At 40.6% G+C, this 23,633-nt stretch overlaps 1 protein-coding gene across 1 annotated transcript in view; it reads left to right on the top strand.

Moving 5' to 3' along the window:
* The window catches only part of LOC111959035 (glutamate receptor ionotropic, kainate 3), a 149,684-nt gene that overhangs the window by 48,655 nt on the left and 77,396 nt on the right, over positions 1 to 23,633 (top strand). Inside the window, exons 2-5 of the mRNA XM_070437366.1 lie at positions 19,637 to 19,810; positions 20,237 to 20,494; positions 20,815 to 20,996; positions 22,997 to 23,050. Of these exons, the coding sequence (XP_070293467.1) occupies positions 19,637 to 19,810; positions 20,237 to 20,494; positions 20,815 to 20,996; positions 22,997 to 23,050 (668 nt within the window). The remainder of the gene's footprint in view (positions 1 to 19,636; positions 19,811 to 20,236; positions 20,495 to 20,814; positions 20,997 to 22,996; positions 23,051 to 23,633) is intronic.

Genomic DNA, 23,633 nt, shown 5'->3' with positions numbered 1-23,633 from the left:
CTCCCTCATTTGTCTACATTAACTTTGCATGGTGTGTGGTCCTGGCCCATAATATCTAGGCCAGTTTTATATTTAGCCCTGTCCGCAAGCACCTTGAAAACAGGGTAACCTAGTCTCCTCGAACCCCATCGACGATGTGGCACGAAACTTTCCTCTCTTCCCCATAGAGCTGCACATGGCTACATTTTAACACCTTTGACAAAAACCTGTTGTAAAGCAGTAATAAAGACTTCATATACTCAATGTTTTATTTTTCAGTTTTGCACTTAAACATTTATAGAATGTCTCAATGTTTCAAAGTTAGACAAGTGATCATAAAACAAAACTTCCTTTCGGTCTTTTATTACCGCTTTTGGCAACAGAAACTMATTTCAGTGTTTGTGGGAAGATAATAGCTCTGTCAAGAGAGTTTTATACACACCTACGAAACAGAATCTTCTGTTCTAATTTTGTTAYGCCGCAAAAACAACAGAACCAGGGTCAAACCGCCTAAGCTAATCATGTGGAGTCCATAAACAATGGCAACCCTTTCCCTTGACTCCCTTCATATGGAATTTGAGGTGGCACTATCCACAGGTCTAAACACAGCCTCAATATTAATTGCATCCTTAGTTGTAAAATCAATGTCAATTACAGCAGCCTAAGTCGTTGTGACCCGCAGTAGATATCTAACCTTGTGATCTATGTTTTAGAGGTTCATTTTGCAGTGGTTGGAGAGACGTGTGGAATTAAAAGCCCCTTTCAAGTACCAATAATGAAAATGAAGACACAAAGCCCCTAAGCTACCAATTGGCCTGTCGTATAGAATTATACACATAAAAATATACTGCTGCACAGTTCCGTTGTTGAAAGCTATTAATCTTCTCAACTCCTCCTCCCCGTCACACTCAGTCAGCTTTTAAGCTGCTATTTCCCTGACCCTGTTCGTTTAGTTACTAGTCAGGCACTTTACATTGAGGATACGAAGAAACGAAATGCAAAGCAATTGTTTTGTGAAAAAGGATTATAATTACTCTGTATTTGTAATAATTGTCCATTTTCATGTAAGTGCTGACCTAGTGTAGGCTATGACACGTAGATGTATTTCATTKTACTGTTTTTATGTGTGTGATTTCTCCTGGTTGACATTGCAGGGAGTGTTTAGGGTGAATTTATATGTGCAGTGCCTGCTAGCAGGTGATGTGCACTGGGAAGAGAAGAAGTGATGGTTTGGCAGTGTGTCGCAGTGTTTCGTGTGGGGCAAAGTGTTGCATGTCAACCTGCTGCAGTGGTGGCAGCTGGGATGTTTACAGAGCTCGTTCTCCATGCTCGCCTGGCTCATGTTACTTATGAAGGAACCCGCTAGGGCACAAAGATTTCAATCTTTGATGCCATCCTCCTCTCCCTGACTCTCGTCTCTCTCTCCCTCTCTCTCTCTCTCTCTCTCTTTCTCACATCTCTCGCTTGTCTCTCTCTCTCACCTCTCTCTCCACATAAAAAAACAATGGCATCATTAGAAACAGAAACCGTTTTTGTCTCTCTGCAGATGCAGAGAGAGTGGCTTTCTCCTGCTGCGAGCCACCTTTGTGTCCTGCAGTGAAAAGATGCCAAGGCTGTGGGTACTGGTTCTTCTCTGCCAATGTATGTGGACAAAAGAGGGTGGTGGTGGGTATGGTGTCGGGAGTGAAGGGGGTGGCGGGTGGAACGGTGGAAAGCTGGCACTGCTCTGGGCCCCCATCCACCTGGCTTTAGTTACCATTGTCCCTTGTTCTGGCACTGTCTTTGATTGGACAGGCGGGGGGGGGTTGTTGGAACACATTTACCTCAGTGATAACAATGGAACTTAATGGAGAGGGTGAGACGGGGGTGTTTGTATCTTGCATGGTGGTGGTAGACTGTCCATTGGAGGTGTGCTTCACATTGGGCTGCTGTGCAGAGAGGGATTTATGGTCCATAAAAAAGGTAGCTGTGTTTACCCTATACACACACCATTATATTAATCAATACTCTCTCACTCCTCTGGGTTGTCCCAGAGCCCTGGTTGTAAGGGGCTGTATACTATTTATAATGAGGGATACCTTATGAAAATCTGAGCTCTCTGAAATTAAAATGTATATACCCCGAATAATAATTAAAACATAAAGTAGAAAACAGAGAATATGCCTATCGTTTACTCTCCCTCCTAGGACAGACCATAGTCTTAGATATGCAGTTTTAGAAACTGTTCTTCGTTTTGTAAGCATTAMATGGAAAAGTAGCAACAAGGTTGTGAAAGGATTAGAATCAAAACACTGCATGAATCTATCCTCTTATTTGCAGTCCGAGAAAAAATTGGCTTTTATAAACCATTTCATGCAACGTAAATTCTACGTAATTTTACATGACTGAAATAGAACCAGTTTCAACAGAAGTATTTGATCATCAATGAATTYGAGAAAAATGCATTTGTTGTTTAACACAGCAGCCACATATCGTCAGGTAGACCTATATACTTTTTCATGTGGGAAACTATGRTTTTCTAAATGTATTATATTTTATTYATGATATTGTTGTAACAAAATAGATTTCTGTTGACTTTGATTAGGGCAATGGAATATAAGAACATCTGCTAGGCTAAATTAACAAACTAGGCATTCATAACTCACCACGTGAGACTCAAATCAAAGACTGGCCAAACACTGTAGAATGACTGTGTATCCTAAGGCATTTTTTGTTTCATTATTATGTCATTCTTTTTTTATGTCATTTTATACAGCCTAAATGCAACATTTATAGGCATGTTGTTGAAATGCTGAGTGCTCGTGCTAGCCTGTAGCGTGTCACAAATGCTTCACAATTGATTTCTTAAAATGGCAGGCTATAGCCTTGAAATGATAATAATGTAGTCAAAGTAATTCATTTTCATTCCTTCTTAGGCTACCTGGCTTGCTCCTGACTGATTTAGATGTCATATGTTGTTTAATAGCCTGTTGTAATGTGGAACATCAATTGACAGTGACAGAATCACACATTACTTCCAAAGCAAAGTCGTTTTTTTTTTGTCTCTCAGCTATAGAAGGTTGTAGAGAAGCCTCTGAATGTCTTAAAGACAATCCAAAGATCACGTCTTTCCCCGGAATTTTAAAGCGTGTTTCTTGCGGACTAAAGCGTCGTTACAGATCGATTATATCAGGGATGGGCAGCTTTGATGGGGGTGAGGGCCCCCCAAAAAACGGAACTCATCATGAAGGGSTGCAGTGGCTCGTGGGTCTGCGTACCCAGATCTAATTTCCTACAATTCTACACATTTTGCCGTAGGGTGGAGGCAAAGGTTTGCWGTTTTTTATGTGAGAACTGATGATCAATGGGCCCCACCCCGGTTGGTAATTTGACCATGCTTACTAGAAGTTATATAGCTGGCCRGTAGACTAATTTATCAATCTAAAAAATCGATTTTAAAATGTTTTGCGGACATGGACTAATTGAGTGACATCTGATGAACATCCAAATTTCGAAATTGCACCTTGTGTATTCTGTTATTCTAACTCTCAACAGTAAGTTGAGACTCAGACTGAGTTATATATATATACATACAGTATATATATATGAACTCAGTCTGGGTCTCATCTTACTGTTGAGAGTTAGAATAATATATATATATACACTTCCGGTCAAAAGTTTTAGAACACCTACTCGTTCAAGGGTTTTTCTTTATTTTACTATTTTCTACATTGTAGAATAATAGTGAAGACATCACCATTGTGAAATAACAAAATTGGAATCATGTAGTAACCAAAGAAAGTGTTAAACAAATCAAAATATATGTTACATTTGAGATTCTTCAAAGTAGCCACCCTTTGCCTTGATGACAGCTTTGGGGGTGGAATACAGAAGATAGCCCTATTTGGTCTTCACTGACACTGAGATATTTAAGGGTTGCTTGGTGACTGAAGAAATTGGCTGACAAAATCTATGGATAGAAGACTATAATTTAATCTGTYAAACAGGTAGGCGTACCTGTCATTCATTGAATGGGAAGAAATATGCTCCAACACAAAGCCCTCTTGTTGTTAGTATCCTAAAGCCAAGTTAAAATGATGACTCTTTCAATKAAWTAGGACTTCTTTGCCTACTTTCAGCACCCATGCGCTGTCCATCTCCACAGCTGATTCCTCATAGTAATGTAAGTTAAGTCAATTACTCAAATATGGCTAATTGTGAGGTTGATAACTCTGATAAATAGCTTCATGATGGACAACAAAACATATTGTTTTATTAAAATCAGTTATAGCGGTAGCAAGCTTACCTCTGGTCCTCCTTCTCGTCTYCGCCCTCTCCCTCGCAAACTGAACAGGACATCAGTAGGTCTAGTCCGCGCTCACAGATATAATTGTTTTTGGGACAAATAAAAAGGTATTTTCGGAAGAAGCCTTTGCCTCGCCTCCTGAAGTGCCACCGTACACAGCACAGTTAGTTGTTAGTCAACACAAAATGTTTATATCAGCAAGAGCCGTGCAGGCCAGGTCTCATGATTGTGTAAYGMAGTGTWGCCTAGTTTTAAATACACCATCCCAGCCGCGCAAAAACTCTGGAAGAAAGTACATTTTCTCATAAAATATAACTTTGCCCTGCACTTCTACGAGCACGCTCTTCATATAGCCTAGGCCTATAGCCTATAGTATAGGCTATGGATCATTTGATTGAGACCACACTAGGTGCACTTGATATTGTGCAGCCAGCAGAGAATCAGGGATGAGGGGCATCATTGGGCACACATCAATATACTATAATAAGTAACTMATTCTCAAACCCTGAGCAATATGACATTTAATTGATTGCAAATTACATGACCCTCCCCTGGACTAAATAAAAAAAGACCAAACACTCCCTCTGACTGGAATTGAAAAAGCATGAACCTGGGTAACAATTATGTACATTTCTAACGTTCCCTAAGTAATGAAGTTCTGGCCTCAGACATTTGTTTACCGACCGGCTCGATTCAGGCTTATGTAGCAACATTTGAAATTATGTTTTTTTTTACATTGGATAAAAGTAGAGACTCAGAACTAGAACATGGTATATCATACACTACAGTTGAGAGACAATGGGAAAGTAATTCTGCTTTGAAAGTTGTTCAACTTGTCATCCCACTTTTGAGAAAAAGGCCTTTGAATGTTTTGGTACACCTACTGGAGAGCTCTACTTTGTCTACACCCCGTCAACATCGTTCACACCCTCTTAAGCCTTAGCCCCACCTATCTGAGGCCATGTGCTAACCAGAGTGAGTAGTGTACTAAACAACTAAGAATTTCAAGAATAAAGCTGGTTTATACAACGTCTATCGACACGCCTGTAGACAGTTGTCGCAGTGACATCATGAACATTCTATTGTCATCTGACATCAAACTTGTCGTTGTCGTTATGAAAAAGTATAAACACAAAAACAACAGGCTGCAKGACAGCAGCCTGGTGGTCCAAAATAGCATAACTGGTGTATTTTAACACCCATAAACCAGTCCGTTCAAAAGTGAATTTAGTAYATGTCAATCTAGCAAACCAGGCAATGAAAAGCACATTTCTAAACAATGTTAATTTTTAGCTTGTTAGCTAGCTAGCCAGTTCAAATAATGACCATATCATATAGCTGACAATGTCTTAACTCTATTCATTATTACAGGAAAATACATTCACAATAAACTCACAAGATCATTATTTACAAGTTAATGGCAAGCTAATTATAGAAAATAGCATACTGTTTTGTATGTGACAAAATTAAAGCTGGACATTCTACCGGAGAATTTTAGAACATGGACACTGTCTTGTTGGCCAAACGATTTATCCTAATTTGACTAACTTTGGTGCAGGTCATTATTCACATTACCGTCTCTGGTAAACACACACTATATCAAATACAATCTAAGTTTATTTGTCACATGCAAAGCATACAGAAGGTGTAAACAGTACAGTAAAATGGTTACTTGCAAACTTTAGCTAGCTAGCTAGCTAAACAATTAACCATAATCCCAACTCATAACGTTACTACCCTGCATGAATTTGCAGGTAGCTAAGGTTAACCAACTAGGTTCAGTGTTAGCTAGCTAGCTAACATTAGGCTATAACTAGCAATGCAAATGGCTCTGAGATACAAATAATATTACTAACGTAAACTCACCCCATTCAGTACAAATGTACGCAACCGCAACATTCAAACGAGGCTACAAAGAAAACTAATGGGACTGTAGCGACTGTGTAACCTCCAAAATCTGGGTGTAACTAGGTTCTATTCAAGCGTTGATCGACATGGTAATTGCTCTATAGTATTGGAGAAAAGTAGAAAAAACGGACCCTCCGTTACATCGTACGTGTCATGTCGTAACGTACAGCACGCATAAAGCAACTATTCTGTCTTAGTCTCTCTCCACCAGGTGTAGCACTCTCATCTTTTAAAAACAAGAAATGGACAGTGACGGGGGTAAGAGGGGGATACCTAGTAATTTTTTGCGTCATCATTGCATGCATCATCATTCTCAAAGCCGCTGTTTACTTCTAAGATCACTTTAGCACCGCCCTAAAAACCCGATTCAAATTCGACACAAACCTTCAAATAGGTATTTAATGACACATTATATAAACTCTTTATAGTGTTTTATTTACATTTTAGAAGCGATAAGGTGATAAGTTGGACAGATCGAGTAAAAAAAGCAATTTTCCCACACAAAATCTCTCCTTCTCACTATCATGCATTAGTTTCGCTTCCCCACCCCGCATTTTTAAAAATACCCGACGGGGCTCATTGCCTGCTTGAATTATGCCGAAACGGGCAGCGTTTAGGTCATGTAATTGATAATGTTGGAAAGGGGAGAAATTGTGCTTTACAATGGTATTGACATTACAGTTGATCTGGAAGTATTACGTTTTTGGGGCGCTAAAATAAGGGCAATTGTACGGACCAAGGCAATGTACGAGTTTACGTGAGTTTACGTTACATAGCTTATACATGTAACGTTAGTTAGCGACCCAGTCAGCTAATGTTAGTTAGCTAGCTAACAGTACACTTTAACTTGCAATGAAAAATACTTTCTGACAAAATTAGAAACGTATAATATCTGAAAATKTAGCTAACTAATCTCTCTTACCGGTATACATGGATGAATGCTTCTCCCTCTCTATCACGGATGCCATGGTTGCCCTTAGTTTAAATATGTAATCCGGAGACAGGTGTTTAATACAACAGCCTTCTGTTTGTTCTTTTTTCGACTCCCTCTGCATATTTGTAATCAAACACCAGAATTTCTCCATCTCCTTAGCTATCATACTCTGCATCCTCCGGGCATTCCACTGATTTCAAAACTTGGCCCTCCAGAAAGTGGAGAGCATTAAAAACACTTTTGCAGTTCTTCATGATATCTTTCAAAAATGTTAGAAAATTATTACCTACACATACTGAGCAGCTCATGTTATAGACAGAAGCGAGCTACATGGCGGACCAATCCGAACTCATCACTCGGCATGTCCAGCCCATCCATTATCTCATCCAATCATGGCAAGCGGGAAGGTCCCTGTCTTTTTCTACAAGGCTTGTAATTTAACAATTGTATTCGTATTTACAGATGGCATACACGTTTGTTATTAAGGCACATGAAAGTGCACATGTTCCAGAAGGCATTTCTGACAAAAAACGCAATTTGATAAAAAATAAATGTTTATGTTCAAATGGCTCTCCTGTGAAGTAGTGACGCGCGATATACACCTAGTTTCCTGAAACAAGTCACATTTACTGTCAGCTTTCAGCTACCACTTCCTAAAGCAATATGCTGAAGGAGCTGTCTCCTTGCCTTTGGAAAAAGYCTAGGGTCATATTCATTACAGCAAAACATTTGCACGTTTCTTGTTGGACTAATTAAGATAGAGTGAAACAGGGAGGTACTGTCTCGCAAAGGTCCAATTTCAGTAGCAAATCATTTCTGCATAACAATTAAGTACCGTACTTTGATTGTTTTCAATTAAAATGGTAAAAAATAAACAGAAATAACTTCTTAGCAAAAGGCAATTTCTCAAGCAATCATTTTTCAGGGACTGTCTGGGAGTGGTCTGAGTGGGGAGGGGAAAATTGGCAGAAAAGTTTGGATCCCTCTTTCTATTGGTCTATTAACTAATTTACCACATTGTGATCTCGCCAGGCAGGCCAACACTCCAAAACTTTTCAAACGGCTCTCATACTAAAACAGGGTTCCCCAAATGGCGGGTTGTTTTCTGAGCATGTTGGACATAAAAGACTGGAAAAAGGAAATTAGCTTAAATTACATTTTAATTTAAGAAATCTGTTCTCAAGTATTCCCACGCATAATAGAGAGACTGGTGATCGTATTCAAATGTAAGCAAGGTTTGAAGTGATTATGTTTTAGTCAAACTTATCTGTTTGGGCTTCTTGCGGTCAATTTGCAGTCTACAAATTATTTGTAATTGTGTTCCGCCCCACCGACCATCCTCTCCAGAAAGAAATCGGCCCGTGGCTGAATCTAGTTGATGATCCATGCACTAAAAGGTTGTTATCATAATTTTCACAATTTCACAGTGTTATTCCAAACTCATMGTGTGGAAATATATATAAAACATAGTAAAATCTGGTTTTTGTCTGCTCTGGGCTGCTCTCTTTCAAATTTTCTTCAGTCCAGTTCCTACTGAGAGAACGCCCCTCATCCTCATAATTCGGACCGAGGTGCCCTATGCGAAGCCGAGTGCAGGCTCCTGACCTTGACAGATTATCCGGTGTGGATGTTTGAGAACGATAATGAGATCAAAACACAGCCACGCTAAGCTGGGAAAGAGAGGGAGGGAGAAAGTGAGAGAGGAGGAGAAGAGGAGGAGAAGAGGGAGAAAGCGATAGCTGCGATAAATTGCAGAAGCCGAACCACTTGAGCATAAAATTAGATTTTACAAATGTGTTCGTTTCCTGACAGGCCTGTGACGAAGGAGATATCACAACATTATAAGGTTGCAAGAGTATTACTATCAGTTAGTGTTGGGCCAGTAACTTAAAGGTTGCTGGTTCGAATACCTGAGCCAAAATTGTGTAAAATCTGTCGATGTGCCTGCCCTTAACCCTCATTTTCTCCAGGTGCGCCGTAGTACTATGGCTGACATTGTAAAACAACACGTTTCACTGCACCTACCTATCTGGTGTATGTGACAATAAAACCCTTTTTTTTAAATGTATTTTTTTATCAAATAAATAAGGATGTCTCTCAGCTTTGATAGAGTTAGGTGTATATTCAATATAGACCAAGTCAAAAAAAGGTGGTCTATCTTAATTAAAACCCTTTTTCTCATTATGGACTTAAAGATTATATAGGGCCAAATTAAATGTATTATGATGATATAAGATGCTTTGTAAAACTGTCCCCCATTACAAAGCATTCATTTGAGTGCTGTTGCAGAATCAGGGTACAGACAGTGAAGACAGTGAGAAGTTAAACAAGATTTCATCTCATGGGTGAACAGGATATTAGGGCAAATTTGCAACAGGAGTCACATCAGTCCCTTTATGGTCGTTCCAATACAAAGACAAATGACTTTCCCTATATTCCCGGGAGAGGTGTATCGTTGTCATCTAGGTAGGAATCATATTGATTTCTGTACTCCTGTCAGTGTCCATTTCATGACAGATGTAATAATGAAAGTCTTCCACTTCACTAAGTATAATGCATTACATTACCCAACCTAGCCAATCAGAACTGTGTCTGTGGGCCTCAACCATAGTCAACTGGTATCATAAGGTCAAGTAATTGTTTTAAGACTAACGAATGATATGCATTTCCACATTTTGTGGAGGTCGTTCGGGGAATTGAAGTTGTGTGCTGAGTTATCGTGTTGTTGTTTTTTTGTTGATCTAAAGACTTGTGTTATATAGGTCCCAGAGCTAACACCTAGACTTTAGCTCAGTGGTTTGATATAAGGTCAGTTACATTAACAACTTATGCAGATGACTATACAAATGTAGAACAACTCTGTAATTCCAACAGATGGATAGATGTGAGCAGGAACATTTGTTTGTTATGGTATTAGCGGTTCCGAGAGGTAGTTAATGCATCATTAAACCATTAAAACATTACTGAAGATTGAGTGCTTGCATTCGGATGATGAATGGGTGCAGTTGACAAAAACCGAACAGCGACTGTACAGTCAATTTAAAAATGAACTCTCGTTTGGATAAGAAGATCAAATGTGCAATGTGCAATTGTGGGTACGTTTAAACAATGTATTCCGTGAATTGGAAATCATTGCAAGCTTTCTGATGCTTCAGCTCTCTAAACAGCGCACGAGTTGCACTTTCTTCTCAGATCCCGTCACTGCCACCAAATTCCATAGCCAATACCTGGCTATTGAGAGAGTTAGTGTGTGTTACATGTCATTAAAGAGGAACATATTACAGCTCAAATCTGTTCTATTATCCAAACCTACAGCGTTTTGCAGGTGCTTTGTGACGGTCATTGTTTGCTTGCATCTTTTCTCTCATTGTATCGCTAAGTGCTTTCACAGATCGAGGGAGCAGGGAAGCTATTCACAGGCAGATTGGGAATCCTACCAGAGAACAAAAAGTACAAAGGAGCTATACTCAGAAATGCAATGGGCTAGCATACCTTTATCCAAGAGCAAAATGACATTGTGTTATTGTTTAGGCCTTGGCGTGGTTCTGTCTGGCAGTATGGTGAATGCGAACAAGCACAATGTGTGGTAGGCTATATTGGAAGGAGGGTTTATAGAGAAACCGGTACAGTGTGGACCTGCTATTTCCTCTCCCAATTTTACTCCTAGCAGATTGTTTTTGCTCTAGCCAAGCTACTAATTAGATCTACAGTAACCAACAAACAGATTTAAGACCACAGCTTTGTAATTTATGTGATATACAGAGAATTAAGATGAGCATTTCTCTGAATGTTCCCGTCTATTTTTCATTGTGATTTGGTAAAAATCAGACATACTCAGATGGAATCCTCAGGACTAGGGTTGCAAAAGTCTGGGAAAAGTCAATACATTTTGTGAAATCCTGGTTAGACATGTCTAGATTTMCTGCTTATCCCCTCCTGATTCTGGGAATCCCCCAACCAGGATTTTGGGAAACTAGAGAATTTATTGAACGTTCCCGGAGTTTTGCAACCCTACTCATGACACAGATGTAGATTGACCGTATTAGAGAGGTTTGCTTCATGCTTAGCAGCACTGGCAAGAGGCAAGAACTGGATGGATAAATCAAACACAAATGTCAATTGTACAACACAAAACAAGTAAATTGTAGTCTTAAGTGGAATATAACAACACTGTTATTATGTTTACCCTCAGTGGACACAACTAGAATGGACCTGTGTTTGCTATAATTGATGCAGTGTTGCGGTGTGAAATGTTATTTTAGAATCTGACCTTGTGTCTAGTGCTTTGTTTGATTGAATTTCATGGTATTGCACACATACGCCTCACGGAGGGGTTCAGGACACGTACTATAGCTTGACATTACGCAAGGTTATGTAATGTCAAACTTTTCTTTATAAGGTCATAGATTAGGCTCGGGCTTTTTCTCACACACAGCTGTTCAATTGTTTTATTTAGAGTGAACTATTGTAGCTTTTAAATGCAGCTGATTTCCCAAAAATGTTCACGAGAGACAAATTATGAAAAYAGGGAGCTGCAATTAGATGCCTGTTATTTAGCATCAGGCTACAACCCAAGAGATTAATTAAGGGCCTTTGTGAGGCAGACTAAGAAGAGTCAACATGTTAATCTGAAGCCCATTGACTGAGGTTCACAAGAACAAATTCCAAATCTAAAGTTGCATCTCAATTTGTGTTTACCCTCAGTCATAAATTGCATTACATTGCCTAACCGGGAGTGCTTATTGTCTGTGTAACTATCGTTCAATAATAGTATGCCCCTTTGTTTATTAGTGTGGATATTGTRGTATCAAAACTGAGCTGCTTATTCCTCATTATTTGATGCGTCTGGAAATTCCTAACACATTAAAGCCTAGGCATTGTGCTTATGGCAGGATTGTGAAAAAGGATGATGCMAATTATCYCTGGGTTTCTTCCCAAGGAGCAGGTCTCCCTGTTTATTAAATTTGTAAAAGTGCTTTCGAGCAATGCGCATTTTATCCTCTTAACAGTCAAATGAGTATATACTCCAGCATTTACTTAATGTAGTAATCACATCCCCTTGGAATCAAAGGGRGTTTCACAGTCATAAATAGTGTATGGTGTGAATATGAGGACAGCTTCAATGTTACGTGACTCTGAGGCTGTCCACATATGGACACTGTTGTAGCGTAATGGGCTTGGTTTCTTCCGTTTCCACTGCAAATACAGTGCCTTCAGAAAGTATTCACACCCCTTGACTTTTTCCACATTTTCATGTTACTGCCTGAATTTAAAATTGATTAAATTGAGATATTGTGTCACTGATTTACACGCAATACCCCATAATGTCAAAGTGGAATTATGTTTTTCAAAATTGTACAACTTAATTACAAATTCAAAGCTGAATTGTCTTGAGTCAATAAGTATTCAATCTTTTTGTTATGGCAAACCTAAATAAGTTCAGGAGTAAAAGTGTGCTTAATAATACGTTGCATGGACTCACTCAATGTGCAATAATAATGTTTAGCATGATTTTTAAATCACTWCCCCATCTCTGTACCTAACACATACAAGTCCCTCAGTCGAACAGTCGAACAGCAMGCACAGATTCAACCAGGGCATCTATTGGTAGATGGGGGAAAAAATACATTGAATATCCATTTGAGCATGACAAAGTTATTAATYACACTTTGGAGGATGTATTAATAGACACTGTCACTACAAAAATACAGGCACCCTTCCTAACTCAGTTGCCGGAGAGAAAGGAAACCGCCCAGGGATTTCACCAATGGTGATTTAAAATGAGTTACAGASTTGGCTGTGATAGRAGGTTACTGAGAAWGGATAAAYKACATTGTAGATACTCCACAATACTAACATAAATACAGAGTGAAATGAAGGAAGCCTGTACAGAATAATAATCCAAAATATGCATCCTGTTTGCAATAGAAATTAACTTTCTCCTAAATTTAAACCGTTATGTTTGGGGCAAATCCAATACAACACATCAAGTACCACCCTTCATATTGTCAAACATGGTGGTGGCTGCATCATGTTATGGGTATCCTTGTCATCAGCAAGGACTAGGGATTTTTTTTTAATAATAAAAATAAATGGAATAGAGCTAAGCACAGGCAAAATCCTAGAGCAAAACTTGGTTCAGTCTGCTTTCCAACAGACAATGGGAGACAAATTCCTACTTTTCAGCAGGACAATTGCCTAAAAAACAAGGCCAAATTTACACTGGAGTTGCTTACCAAGAATGTTCCTGAGTGGCCTAGTTACAGTTTTGAAAATGTATTGCAAGACTTGAAAATGGCTTTCTAGCTATGATCAACAACTAACTCAACAGAGCTTGAATAATCTTTTAAAGAATAATGGGCAAATATTGTACAATACTGTTGTGCAAAGCTCTTAGAAACTTACCCAGAAAGACTCACAGCTTTAATCACTGCCAAAGGGTCCTGGACTTCCTGACGGGCCGCCCCCAGGTGGTGAGGGTAGGTAACATCTCCACCCCGCTGATCCTCAACACTGGGRCCCCACAAGGGTGCGTTCTCAGCCCTCTCCTGTACTCCCTGTTCACCCATGACTGCGTGGCCATGCACGCCTCCAACTAAATCATCAAGTTTGCACACGACACTACAGTGGTAGGCTTGATTTCCAACAACGACGAGACGGCCTACAGGGAGGAGGTGAGGGCCCTCGGAGTGTGGTGTCAGGAAAATATCCGCACACTCAATGTCAACAAAACAAAGGAGATGATCGTGGACTTCAGGAAACAGCAGAGGGAGCAGCCCCCTATCCACATCGGGGCGCCAGGGTAGCCTAGTGGTTAGAGCGTTGGACTAGTAACCGAAAGGTTGCAAGTTCAAATCCCCGAGCTGACAAGGTACAAATCTGTCGTTCTGCCCCTGAACAGGCAGTTAACCCACTGTTCCTAGGCCGTCATTGAAAATAAGAATTTGTTCTTAACTGACTTGCCTAGTAAAATAAAGGTAAAATAAACATCGACGGGACAGTAGTGGAGAAGGTGGAAAGTTTTAAGTTCTTCGGCATACACATCACGGACAAACTGAAATGGTCCACCCACACAGACAGCATGGTGAAGAAGGCGCAGCAGTGCCTCTTCAACCTCAGGAGGCTGAAGAAATTCGGCTTGTCACCAGAAACACTCACTAACTTTTACAGATGCACAATCGAGAGTATCCTGTTGGGCTGTATCACCGCCTGGCACGGCAACTGCTCCGCCCACAATCGTAAGGCTCTCCAGAGGGTAGTGAGGTCTGCACAACGCATCACAGGGGCAAACTACCTGCCCCCCAGGACACCTACACCACCCGATGTCACAGGAAGGCCAAAAAGATCATCAAGGACAACAACCACCCGAGCCACTGCCTGTTCACCCCGCTATCATCCAGAAGGCGAGGTCAGTACAGGTGCATCAAAGYGGGGACCGAGAGACTGAAAAACAGCTTCTATCTCAAGGCCATCAAACTGTTAAACAGCCATCACTAACATTGAGTGGCTGCTGCCAACATACTGACTCATCTCTAGCCACGTCAATAATGAAAAATGTATATAATAAATGTATCACTAGCCACTTTAAATAGCGCCACTTTAATAATGTTTACATATCCTACATWACTCATCTCATATGTATATACTGTACTCTATACCATCTACTGCATCTTGCCTATGCCGTTCGGCCATCGCTCATCCATATATTTTTATGTACATATTCTTATTTATTCCTTTACACTTGTGTGTGTATAAGGTAGATGCTGTGAAATTGTTAGGTTACTTGTTAGATATTACTGCATGGTCGGAACTAGAAGCACAAGCATTTTGATACACTCGCATTAATCAAATCAAATCAAATTCAAAATGTTATTTATATAGCCCTTCTTACATCAGCTGATATCTCAAAGTGCTGTACAGAAATCCAGCCTAAAACCACAAACAGCAAGCAATGCAGGTGTAGAAGCACGGTGGCTAGGAAAACCTCCTAGAAAGGCCAAAACCTAGGAAGAAACCTAGAGAGGAACCAGGCTATGAGGGGTGGCCAGTCCTCTTCTGGTTGTGCCGGGTGGAGATTTTAACAGAACATGGCCAAGATGTTCAAAAAACTTTCATAAATGCCAGCATGGTCAAATAATAATAATCACAGTAGTTGTCGAGGGTGCAGCAAGTCAGCACCTCAGGAGTAAATGTCAGTTGGCTTTTCATAGCATCTCTACCGCTCCTGCTCTTTAGAGAGTTGAAAACAGCAGGTCTGGGAAAGGTAGCACGTCCGGTGAACAGGTCAGGGTTCCATAGCCGCAGGCAGAACAGTTGAAACTGGAACAGCAGCAAGGCCAGGTGGACTGGGGACAGCAAGGAGTCATCATGCCAGGTAGTCCTGAGGCATGGTACTAGGGCTCAGGTCCTCCGAGAGAGAGAAAAGAAAGAGAGAAAGATATAATTAGAGAGAGCATTCTTAAATTCACACAGGACACGGATAAGAACAGAGAAGTACTCCAGATATAACAAACTGACCCTAGCCCCCGACACATAAACTACTGCAGCATAAATACTGGAGGCTGAGACAGGAGGGGTCAGGAGAGACTGTGGCCCCATCCAATGATACCCCCGGACAGGGCCAAACAGGAAGGATATAACCCCACCCACTTTGCCAAATCGCAGCCCCCACACCACTAGAGGGATATGTTCAACCACCAACTTACCATCCTGAGACAAGGCCGAGTATAGCCCACAAAGATCTCCGCCACGGCAACACCCAAGGGGGGGCGCCTACCCAGACAGGAAGACCACGTCAGTGACTCAACCCACTCAAGTGACGCACCCTCCTAGGAACGGCATGAAAGAGCACCAGTAAGCGAGTGACTCAGCCCCTGTAATAGGGTTAGAGGCAGAGCATCCCAGTGGAGAGGGGAACTGGCCAGGCAGAGACAGCAAGGGCGGTTCGTTGCTCCAGAGCCTTTCCGTTCACCTTCACACTCCTGGGCCAGACTACACTCAATCATATGACCACTGAAGAGATGAGTCTTCAGTAAAGACTTAAAGTTGAGACCGCAGTAAAACCTTGAAATCAGCCCTTGCCTTAACAGGAAGCCAGTGTAGGGAGGCTAGCACTGGAGTAAATAGATTCAATTTTTTGTTTCTAGTCAGGATTCTAGCAGCCGTATTTAGCACTAACTGAAGTTTATTTAGTGCTTTATCCGGGTAGCCGAAAAGTAGAGCATTGCAGTAGTCTAACCTAGAAGTAACAAAAGCATGGATTCATTTTTCTGCATCATTTCTGGACAGAAAGTTTCTGATTTTTGCAATGTTCGTAGATGGAAAAAAGCTGTCATTGAAACAGTTTGATATGTTCGTCAAAAGAGAGATCAGGGTCCAGAGTAACGCGAGGTCCTTCACAGTTTTATTTACTTTACAACCATCAAGATTAACCATCAAGATTAATTGTCAGATCAATAGACGATCTCTTTGTTTCTTGGGACCTAGAACAAGCATCTCTGTTTTGTCCGAGTTTAAAAGTAGAAGGTTTGCAGCCATCCACTTCCTTATGTCTGAAACACAGGCTTCTAGCGAGGGCAATTTTGGTGCTTCACCATGTTTCATTGAAATGTACAGCTGTGTGTCATCCGCATAGCAGTGAAAGTTAACATTATTTTTCAAATGACATCCCCAAGAGGTAAAATTATAGTGAAAACAATAGTGGTCCTAAAACGGAACCTTGAGGAACACGAAATGTACAGTTGATTTGTCAGAGGACAAACCATTCACAGAGACAAACTGATATCTTTCCGACAGATAAAGATCTAAACCAGGCCAGAACTTGTCCGTGTAGACAAAATTTGGGTTTCCAATCCCTCCAAAAGAATGTGGTGATCGATGGTATCAAAGGCAGCACTAAGGTCTAGGAGCACGAGGACAGATGCAGAGCCTCGGTCTGACGCCATTAATTAAAAGGTAATTTACCACCTTCACAAGTGCAGTCTCATTGCTATGATGGGGTCTTAAACCAGACCAGAAGCATTTCGTATACATTAACATCTGCTAACCAGGTGTACGTGACAAATAAAATTTGATTTGATTTGAGGTTATTCTAACATGTATTCACCCAGGGTGTTGAATACTTATCTAATCATGATATAGTAGTGGTTTATTTTCCAATAATATTGATTTTTGTATTCCACTTTGTAACGCAACAACATGTGGAAAACAACAAGGGGTGTGAATACTTTCTGAGGCACTGTAGCAGCAGAGGTCTGTGATTCCGTTGACCACTTGCAGTAGACCACAGGTGCTGATTCTGTCTCCAGGGAAACACTGAGATATTGATGGGAAGGTGTGTCGATCAGAGCCAAGTTCTTGGTCAGTTTTTTTTCTGCCTTATTTTGATACAGTTGAGTCGGAAGTTTACATACACTTAGGTTGGAGTCATTAAAACTTGTTTTTTCAACCACTCGGCAAATTTCTTGTTAACAAACTATAGTTTTGGCAAGTCGGTTAGGACATCTTCCTTGTGCATGACACAAGTCATTTTTCCACAATTGTTTACAGACAGATTATTTCACTTATAATTCACTGTATCACAATTCCAGTGGGTCAGAAGTTTACAGATACTAAGTTGACTGTGCCTTTAAACAGCTTCCAGAAAATGATGTCATGGCTTTAGAAGCTTCTGTTAGGCTAATTAACATAATTTGAGTCAATTGGAGGTGTACCTGTGGATGTATTTCAAGGCCTACCTTCAAACTCAGTGCCTCTTTGCTTGACATCATCGCAAAATCAAAAGAAATCAGCCAAGCCCTCAGAAGAAAAATTGTCGACCTCCACAAGTCCGGGTCATCCTTGGGAGCAATTTCCAAATGGCTGAAAGGTACCATGTTCATCTGTACAAACAATAGTATGCAAGTATAAACACCATGGGACCACGCAGCCATCATAACGCTCAGGAAGGAGATGCGTTCTGTCTCCTAGAGATGAACGTACTTTGGTGTGAAAAGTGCAAATCAATCCCAGAACAACAGCAAAGGACCTTGTGAAGATGCTAAACGGGTACAAAAGTATCTATATCCACAGTAAATCGAGTCCTATATCGACATAACCTGAAAGGCCGCTCAGTAAGGAAGAAGCCATTGCTCCAAAACCGCGTAAAAAAGTCAGACTATGGTTTGCAACTGCACATGGGGACTAAGATCATACTTTTTGGAGAAATGATCTGGTCTGATGAAACAAAAATAGAACTGTTTGGCCATAATGAGCATCGTTATGTTTGGAGGAAATGGGGGATGCTTGCATGCCGAAGAACACTATCCCAACCCTGAATTACGGGGGTGGCAGCATCATGTTGTGGGGGTGCTTTGCTGCAGGAGGGACTGGTGCACTTCACAAAATAGATGGCATCATGAGGATGGATATATTGAAGCAACATCTCAAGACATTAGTAGGATGTTAAAGCTTGGTCGCAAATGAGTCTTCCAAATGGACAATGACCCCAAGACTATTTCCAAAGTTGTGGCAAAATGGCTTAAGGACAACAAAGTCAAGGTATTGGAGTGGCCATCACAAAGCCCTGGCCTCAATCCGATAGAAAATGGGTGGGCAGAACTGACAAAGCGTGTGCGAGCAAAGAGGCCTACAACCTGACTCAGTTACACCAGCTCTGTCAGGAGGAATGGGCCAAAATTCACTTATTGTGGGAAGCTTGTGGAAGGCTACCCGAAACATTTGACCCAAATTAAACAATTTGAAGGCAATGCTACCAAATACTAATTGAGTGTATGTAAACTTCTGACCCACTGGGAATGTGATGAAAGAAATAAAAGCTGAATTAAATAATTCTCTCTACTATTATTCTGACATTTCACATTCTTAAAATATAGTGGTGATCCTAACTGACCAAAGACAGGGAATTTTTACTAGGATTAAATGTCAGAAATTGTGAAAAACTGAGTTTAAAAAAAACTCAGGTTGTTTAAGTTTCGAGATATACTCTAATTGGTGTTTTTAAATAWAAAGAAGAAAAAGTTGATCGTATTTAGTTAGATTATTTTTTTACATGGAAATTTATGATACTCATATCTAACTGATACAATACGGCAATACCAAGGGCCCTAAATACAACATGCTAAATTTAGTGATAATAATAGTGATTTAATTCAATATTTCTATTATACCTGAGTAGTCTAGTACCTACTCCAAGTTATCTGATCCACCTGTATTTTAAAGTGAACTAAAAGGACAATGCATTAGAGAAGAAGCTGAGCTCCTGTTCTGTTGGAGCCATTTTCACTCTCCTCACTCTCTTCCATTACTGCAGCAGATATCAAAGCTGCTGTTGGTATTCACAGCATTCCCTGAAATGGAGTGTGGCTTTCTGTCTGTTTACAGAGCAAATCTAATGCCGGCTCTAATGTACACAATCTAGTCCACTGCCAGTGTTTAGTGCAAAACCCCTTAAGAATTTTGGCAGTAGTTTCAGACAACTGTGTTCCAGACCAGTTGGCCTTGAGCTAATGTGACTGTCTCCTTTTTCTCAGGGGGGATTTTCGAACAAACAGAGGGACCGGTGCCGCTCGTCAGCCCAGAGGAGCTTGCCTTTAAATTTGCAGTGAACAACATCAACAGAAACAGGACTTTATTGCCCAACACGACGTTAACGTACGACATACAGAGGATTAATATCTACGACAGTTTTGAAGCGTCGAGAAAAGGTGAGTGACATGCACTTTGTTTGCCCAGGGATTGCGGCCAATGGCCACGCTGTGGAATGGATGGAAGCAAGGCCATTGGATGACAACAGACCATAACAAATCAACCTAAAGGTTTATTGCAAGTCTTTCTGGCAAGGGGTTTCATTAGTTTAACTCATAGTGCATTATTATATATTTGGCTGTTATAGATTTTTAATAGTGGTATTTTGTTTGATGTTAGTTCATTAACTGCACTCTGAAACCAGGATTTATTCTAGTAGACATATAAGTCTACAACAATTTTTCTTTGTGGTGGCAAAATTATCCATCTCGATTTTCTTTTGATAATTCATATATATATATCTTTTTCATCTCACTTGTTGAACGTCATGACATGATATGGTGTCTTTCCTAGAGTTAACTCTCTCTCTGTTCTTGCCATTCTAGCCTGTGACCAACTGTCTTTAGGTGTAGTGGCAATATTTGGGCCGTCACATAGCTCGTCCTCAAACGCCGTCCAGTCCATCTGCAATGCGTTGGAAGTGCCACACATCCAGGTGCGATGGAAACATCACCCTATGGACAACAGGGACACATTTTACGCCAACCTGTACCCGGATTACTCTTCTCTCAGCTACGGCATCTTGGATTTGGTGCAGTTCCTGAAGTGGAAAACAGCCACAGTCGTATACGATGACAGTACAGGTGGGAGTATGACGTTTTCTAACTAATGGGGGGGGTGAGTTTCTCGAAAGCTTCGTAGTACTGAGATCAGCTTAAGTCCAATCGTAGCGATAGAAAGCTTTCCGGAAACTTAGGATTTGTAATACTCTACAGTATATTCTTTTGAATTGTGATACTTTTGTCTGATAAATGTGATATGTGTAAGATCAACCACCAAACAACTAAATGACACTTTACAAGAAGCAAAATATTCATTTTGTTAAATGTTTTTGATATGTGTGCGTTGACAGTTGAATGATGTTGTGCGTGGCTGTTAGCTTTCTGATGTTTGTTTCCTAAAGGTCTTATTAGACTACAGGAACTGATAATGGCCCCCTCCAGGTATAACATCAGGCTAAAGATTCGCCAGCTCCCTCTTGACGGTGAGGACACCAGGCCTCTCCTCAAGGAGATGAAGAGAGGACGGGAGTTTCGCATTATTTTCGACTGCAGCCACGAAATGGCTGCACAGATCCTTAAACAGGTGAGAGCCTCACTGGCACTGYCTGGCACTGTTCAGAACTGACATAATTTAACTGATCGAAGCTATAGACAATATCAAATTCATATTCTGCGTTGACATACATTCTGGAATTGGGCTTATTATCAAGCGGTAATATTGTCTTAGAAAAAAATTGTTCTGCTTTTTTGGAAAACGGTATTGCAACAGTGTCAAAATTGAGTTATGTAAATCTGTTTTTCAAAGTAAATATTATGTGTTTTGCCGTGCTTATTTTGGTTGCCATGATATGTATTGCCTTTTACACTACAGTTTAAATGCTGTTATTTGATGTTCTAACTCACACACCAGGAACACTTTGTTGATTTTAATATTGATATTGAAGCACATACTGTGGCTTCTGATGAAAATTGCTGAACTCGGCTCATGTCTCTTCCACTGTAATCTGCATACAGTGGTTACAGATGCATATCAGACCAATAAACTGCAAAATATAGACCATCACAGATTTATCGCTTACAGCATGTGGTGAGGAGACATGTCTTCTTGAGGCAAAGAATGGCTTCCGAAGAACGTAATACAAATGCATTTTGACATAAGTAGTTCAGTTTACGTTTGATGTGTTGATGGTTGAAACAAAATAATATATTCAAAAGATTGCTGGCCTTATGCGTCATACCCCTTCTGTTAGATATGACTCTTCTGAGGAAAAAGAGATATTCAGCAACTCTGGGTAGGATAATGGATGTTGCATCAAAAATGTATCTTGTATTTATAAAGCCCTCTTTAAAAATAGACATGTATAACACTATTCCAAGACTTCTGCAGTACCCTACGTTTGAACTTGCCCTGCTCTCTACCTGTCTGTCTGCACTCTGCAGCCTSTCTGGTGTTCTCACCTAAAACAACCTCCCCTCGTCAGTTCATATCCCCCCTGCAGGTGTAGAGAAAATAAATGGAAAACATGGCAGGACCAGACCTTCTGTCTGGACCTGTCCCAGAGCTATATCCCAGGTGTCTCTTAAAAAGCGCTGACCCCTTTAGCGACGGTTCCATCCTGGTAGTACTTTTTGTCACGTTTCTTTAAGTGGCTCGGCCACCGGGGGAGAGAGAGACAGATGGAGGCCAATAAAACGAGGTTGATGAGGATGTAGTAGAGTCAGGTGAGGGACCCAAAACACACAGATCTTAATGTGACTTTGAAATTGCAGGTTATATATAAAAAAAATCTCCCAGACATTTAATGAAAATTACATTTGGGCGCTATACTTTCCATAGGCAGGTATTCATCCAACAATAGCGGAGATCCTATATCAATAAATTGACATGCGTTGTAAATACTTTTTCCCTTCTGACATCTTATAGTATTGATAGTGTCATTAATTTTCTTTGTAGTCGGTAGGTGCAGTAAATGGAGAAGAGACTTCCACTTCCAAATAACACAGCAATTTATTTGCATAACCTTGGGTATTCTTCACAACAGATGGTACAATTAAACAGGAAATACTGCCGCCATGGGAACGTAGAAGATTTGAATGTAGATTGAGTGAAACAAGTGGTGGTTGTGATGGGGGGGATGGTGAAATAGGAGGAACAGAGTACTGCTCACGTCTTTGAATGAAGGCCCCCTTTCTCCAGGGAAGGAGTCACGTGATCAGAACAATTGCAAACCCTTTAAATGCATGGTGTCGAAAAAGCCCTCAGGCAGCATAGAATCACAWCTTGCTTTTACTWTATTATCCAAGGGTCACATGTGGYGCCATAATTGCAACAAAAACAGCATCACGAACTTGGCAACGACGACACACAGCGATGGTCAATACACTCATTAAGACCTGTGGCTTTTCTCCCATTGCTCCTGAACGGCTTCGATGGCGTTCGCCGTTTGCTTGCCAATGTTTGTTTTGACTGTGGATATTGATTGCAAATTACCCCAGCGTGACACAGTGACCTTCTTCATTGTCTTGTCTCTCCATTCCTCTCTCTTTCTCTCCTCCTCATCTCTCCCTCTCTCTCCCCTACAGGCCCAGACAATGGGAATGATGACAGAGTACTACCACTACATCTTCACCACTCTGGTAATTTACAATGCTTGCTAATGCAAATCGAGTCATATTTCCCCCCCCAATCTCCCCACCATTAGATTGTTTTGATGAATGCTGTTTAATTGCCGATGGGGGTTTGGATCCGGTACACAATACCAATTTTGTTTGACTAACTGGCAGCGTAATGGAGTCTTCAATAATCCGCCACCTGTAAACACTTCTATCGCTGTTAAAGTCAACAGAAGTCTTTGAAAAGGTAGCACAAAGGCAACAGATTGGAAGTAGATGATGGAGAATGTCGTTTGAGAGTTTGATTGAGGAAACATATTCATGCAGATAACCTACAATGAATCTTGTGGGAAAGTAGATTACTGATTAGGCCTATTGTGTATTATGTCAGATTATTTTGGACATCATCCCCCATTGTGAGACATATTGATTGAACACTAACACGTCAGTGTTTTGATTGTAGAACATGCACAAGCATTTTTTCAGTTAGTGCAGCCTTGTCCTTTCCACCCTTTTGAGTGCTGTAGTCTAATGGCCCYTTTTAGCTAGATGTCATTTTGTTCAGAATAAGCACAGGTGTTTACCATTTTTTTATTTTTTGGGGAGT

This window comes from Salvelinus sp. IW2-2015, linkage group LG35 (genome assembly GCF_002910315.2).
Source record: "Salvelinus sp. IW2-2015 linkage group LG35, ASM291031v2, whole genome shotgun sequence".
In the NCBI taxonomy this organism is placed as follows: Eukaryota; Metazoa; Chordata; class Actinopteri; order Salmoniformes; family Salmonidae; genus Salvelinus; species Salvelinus sp. IW2-2015.
Note: the sequence above shows the minus strand (reverse complement) of the source record. Positions and strands in the feature narration are given on the sequence as shown.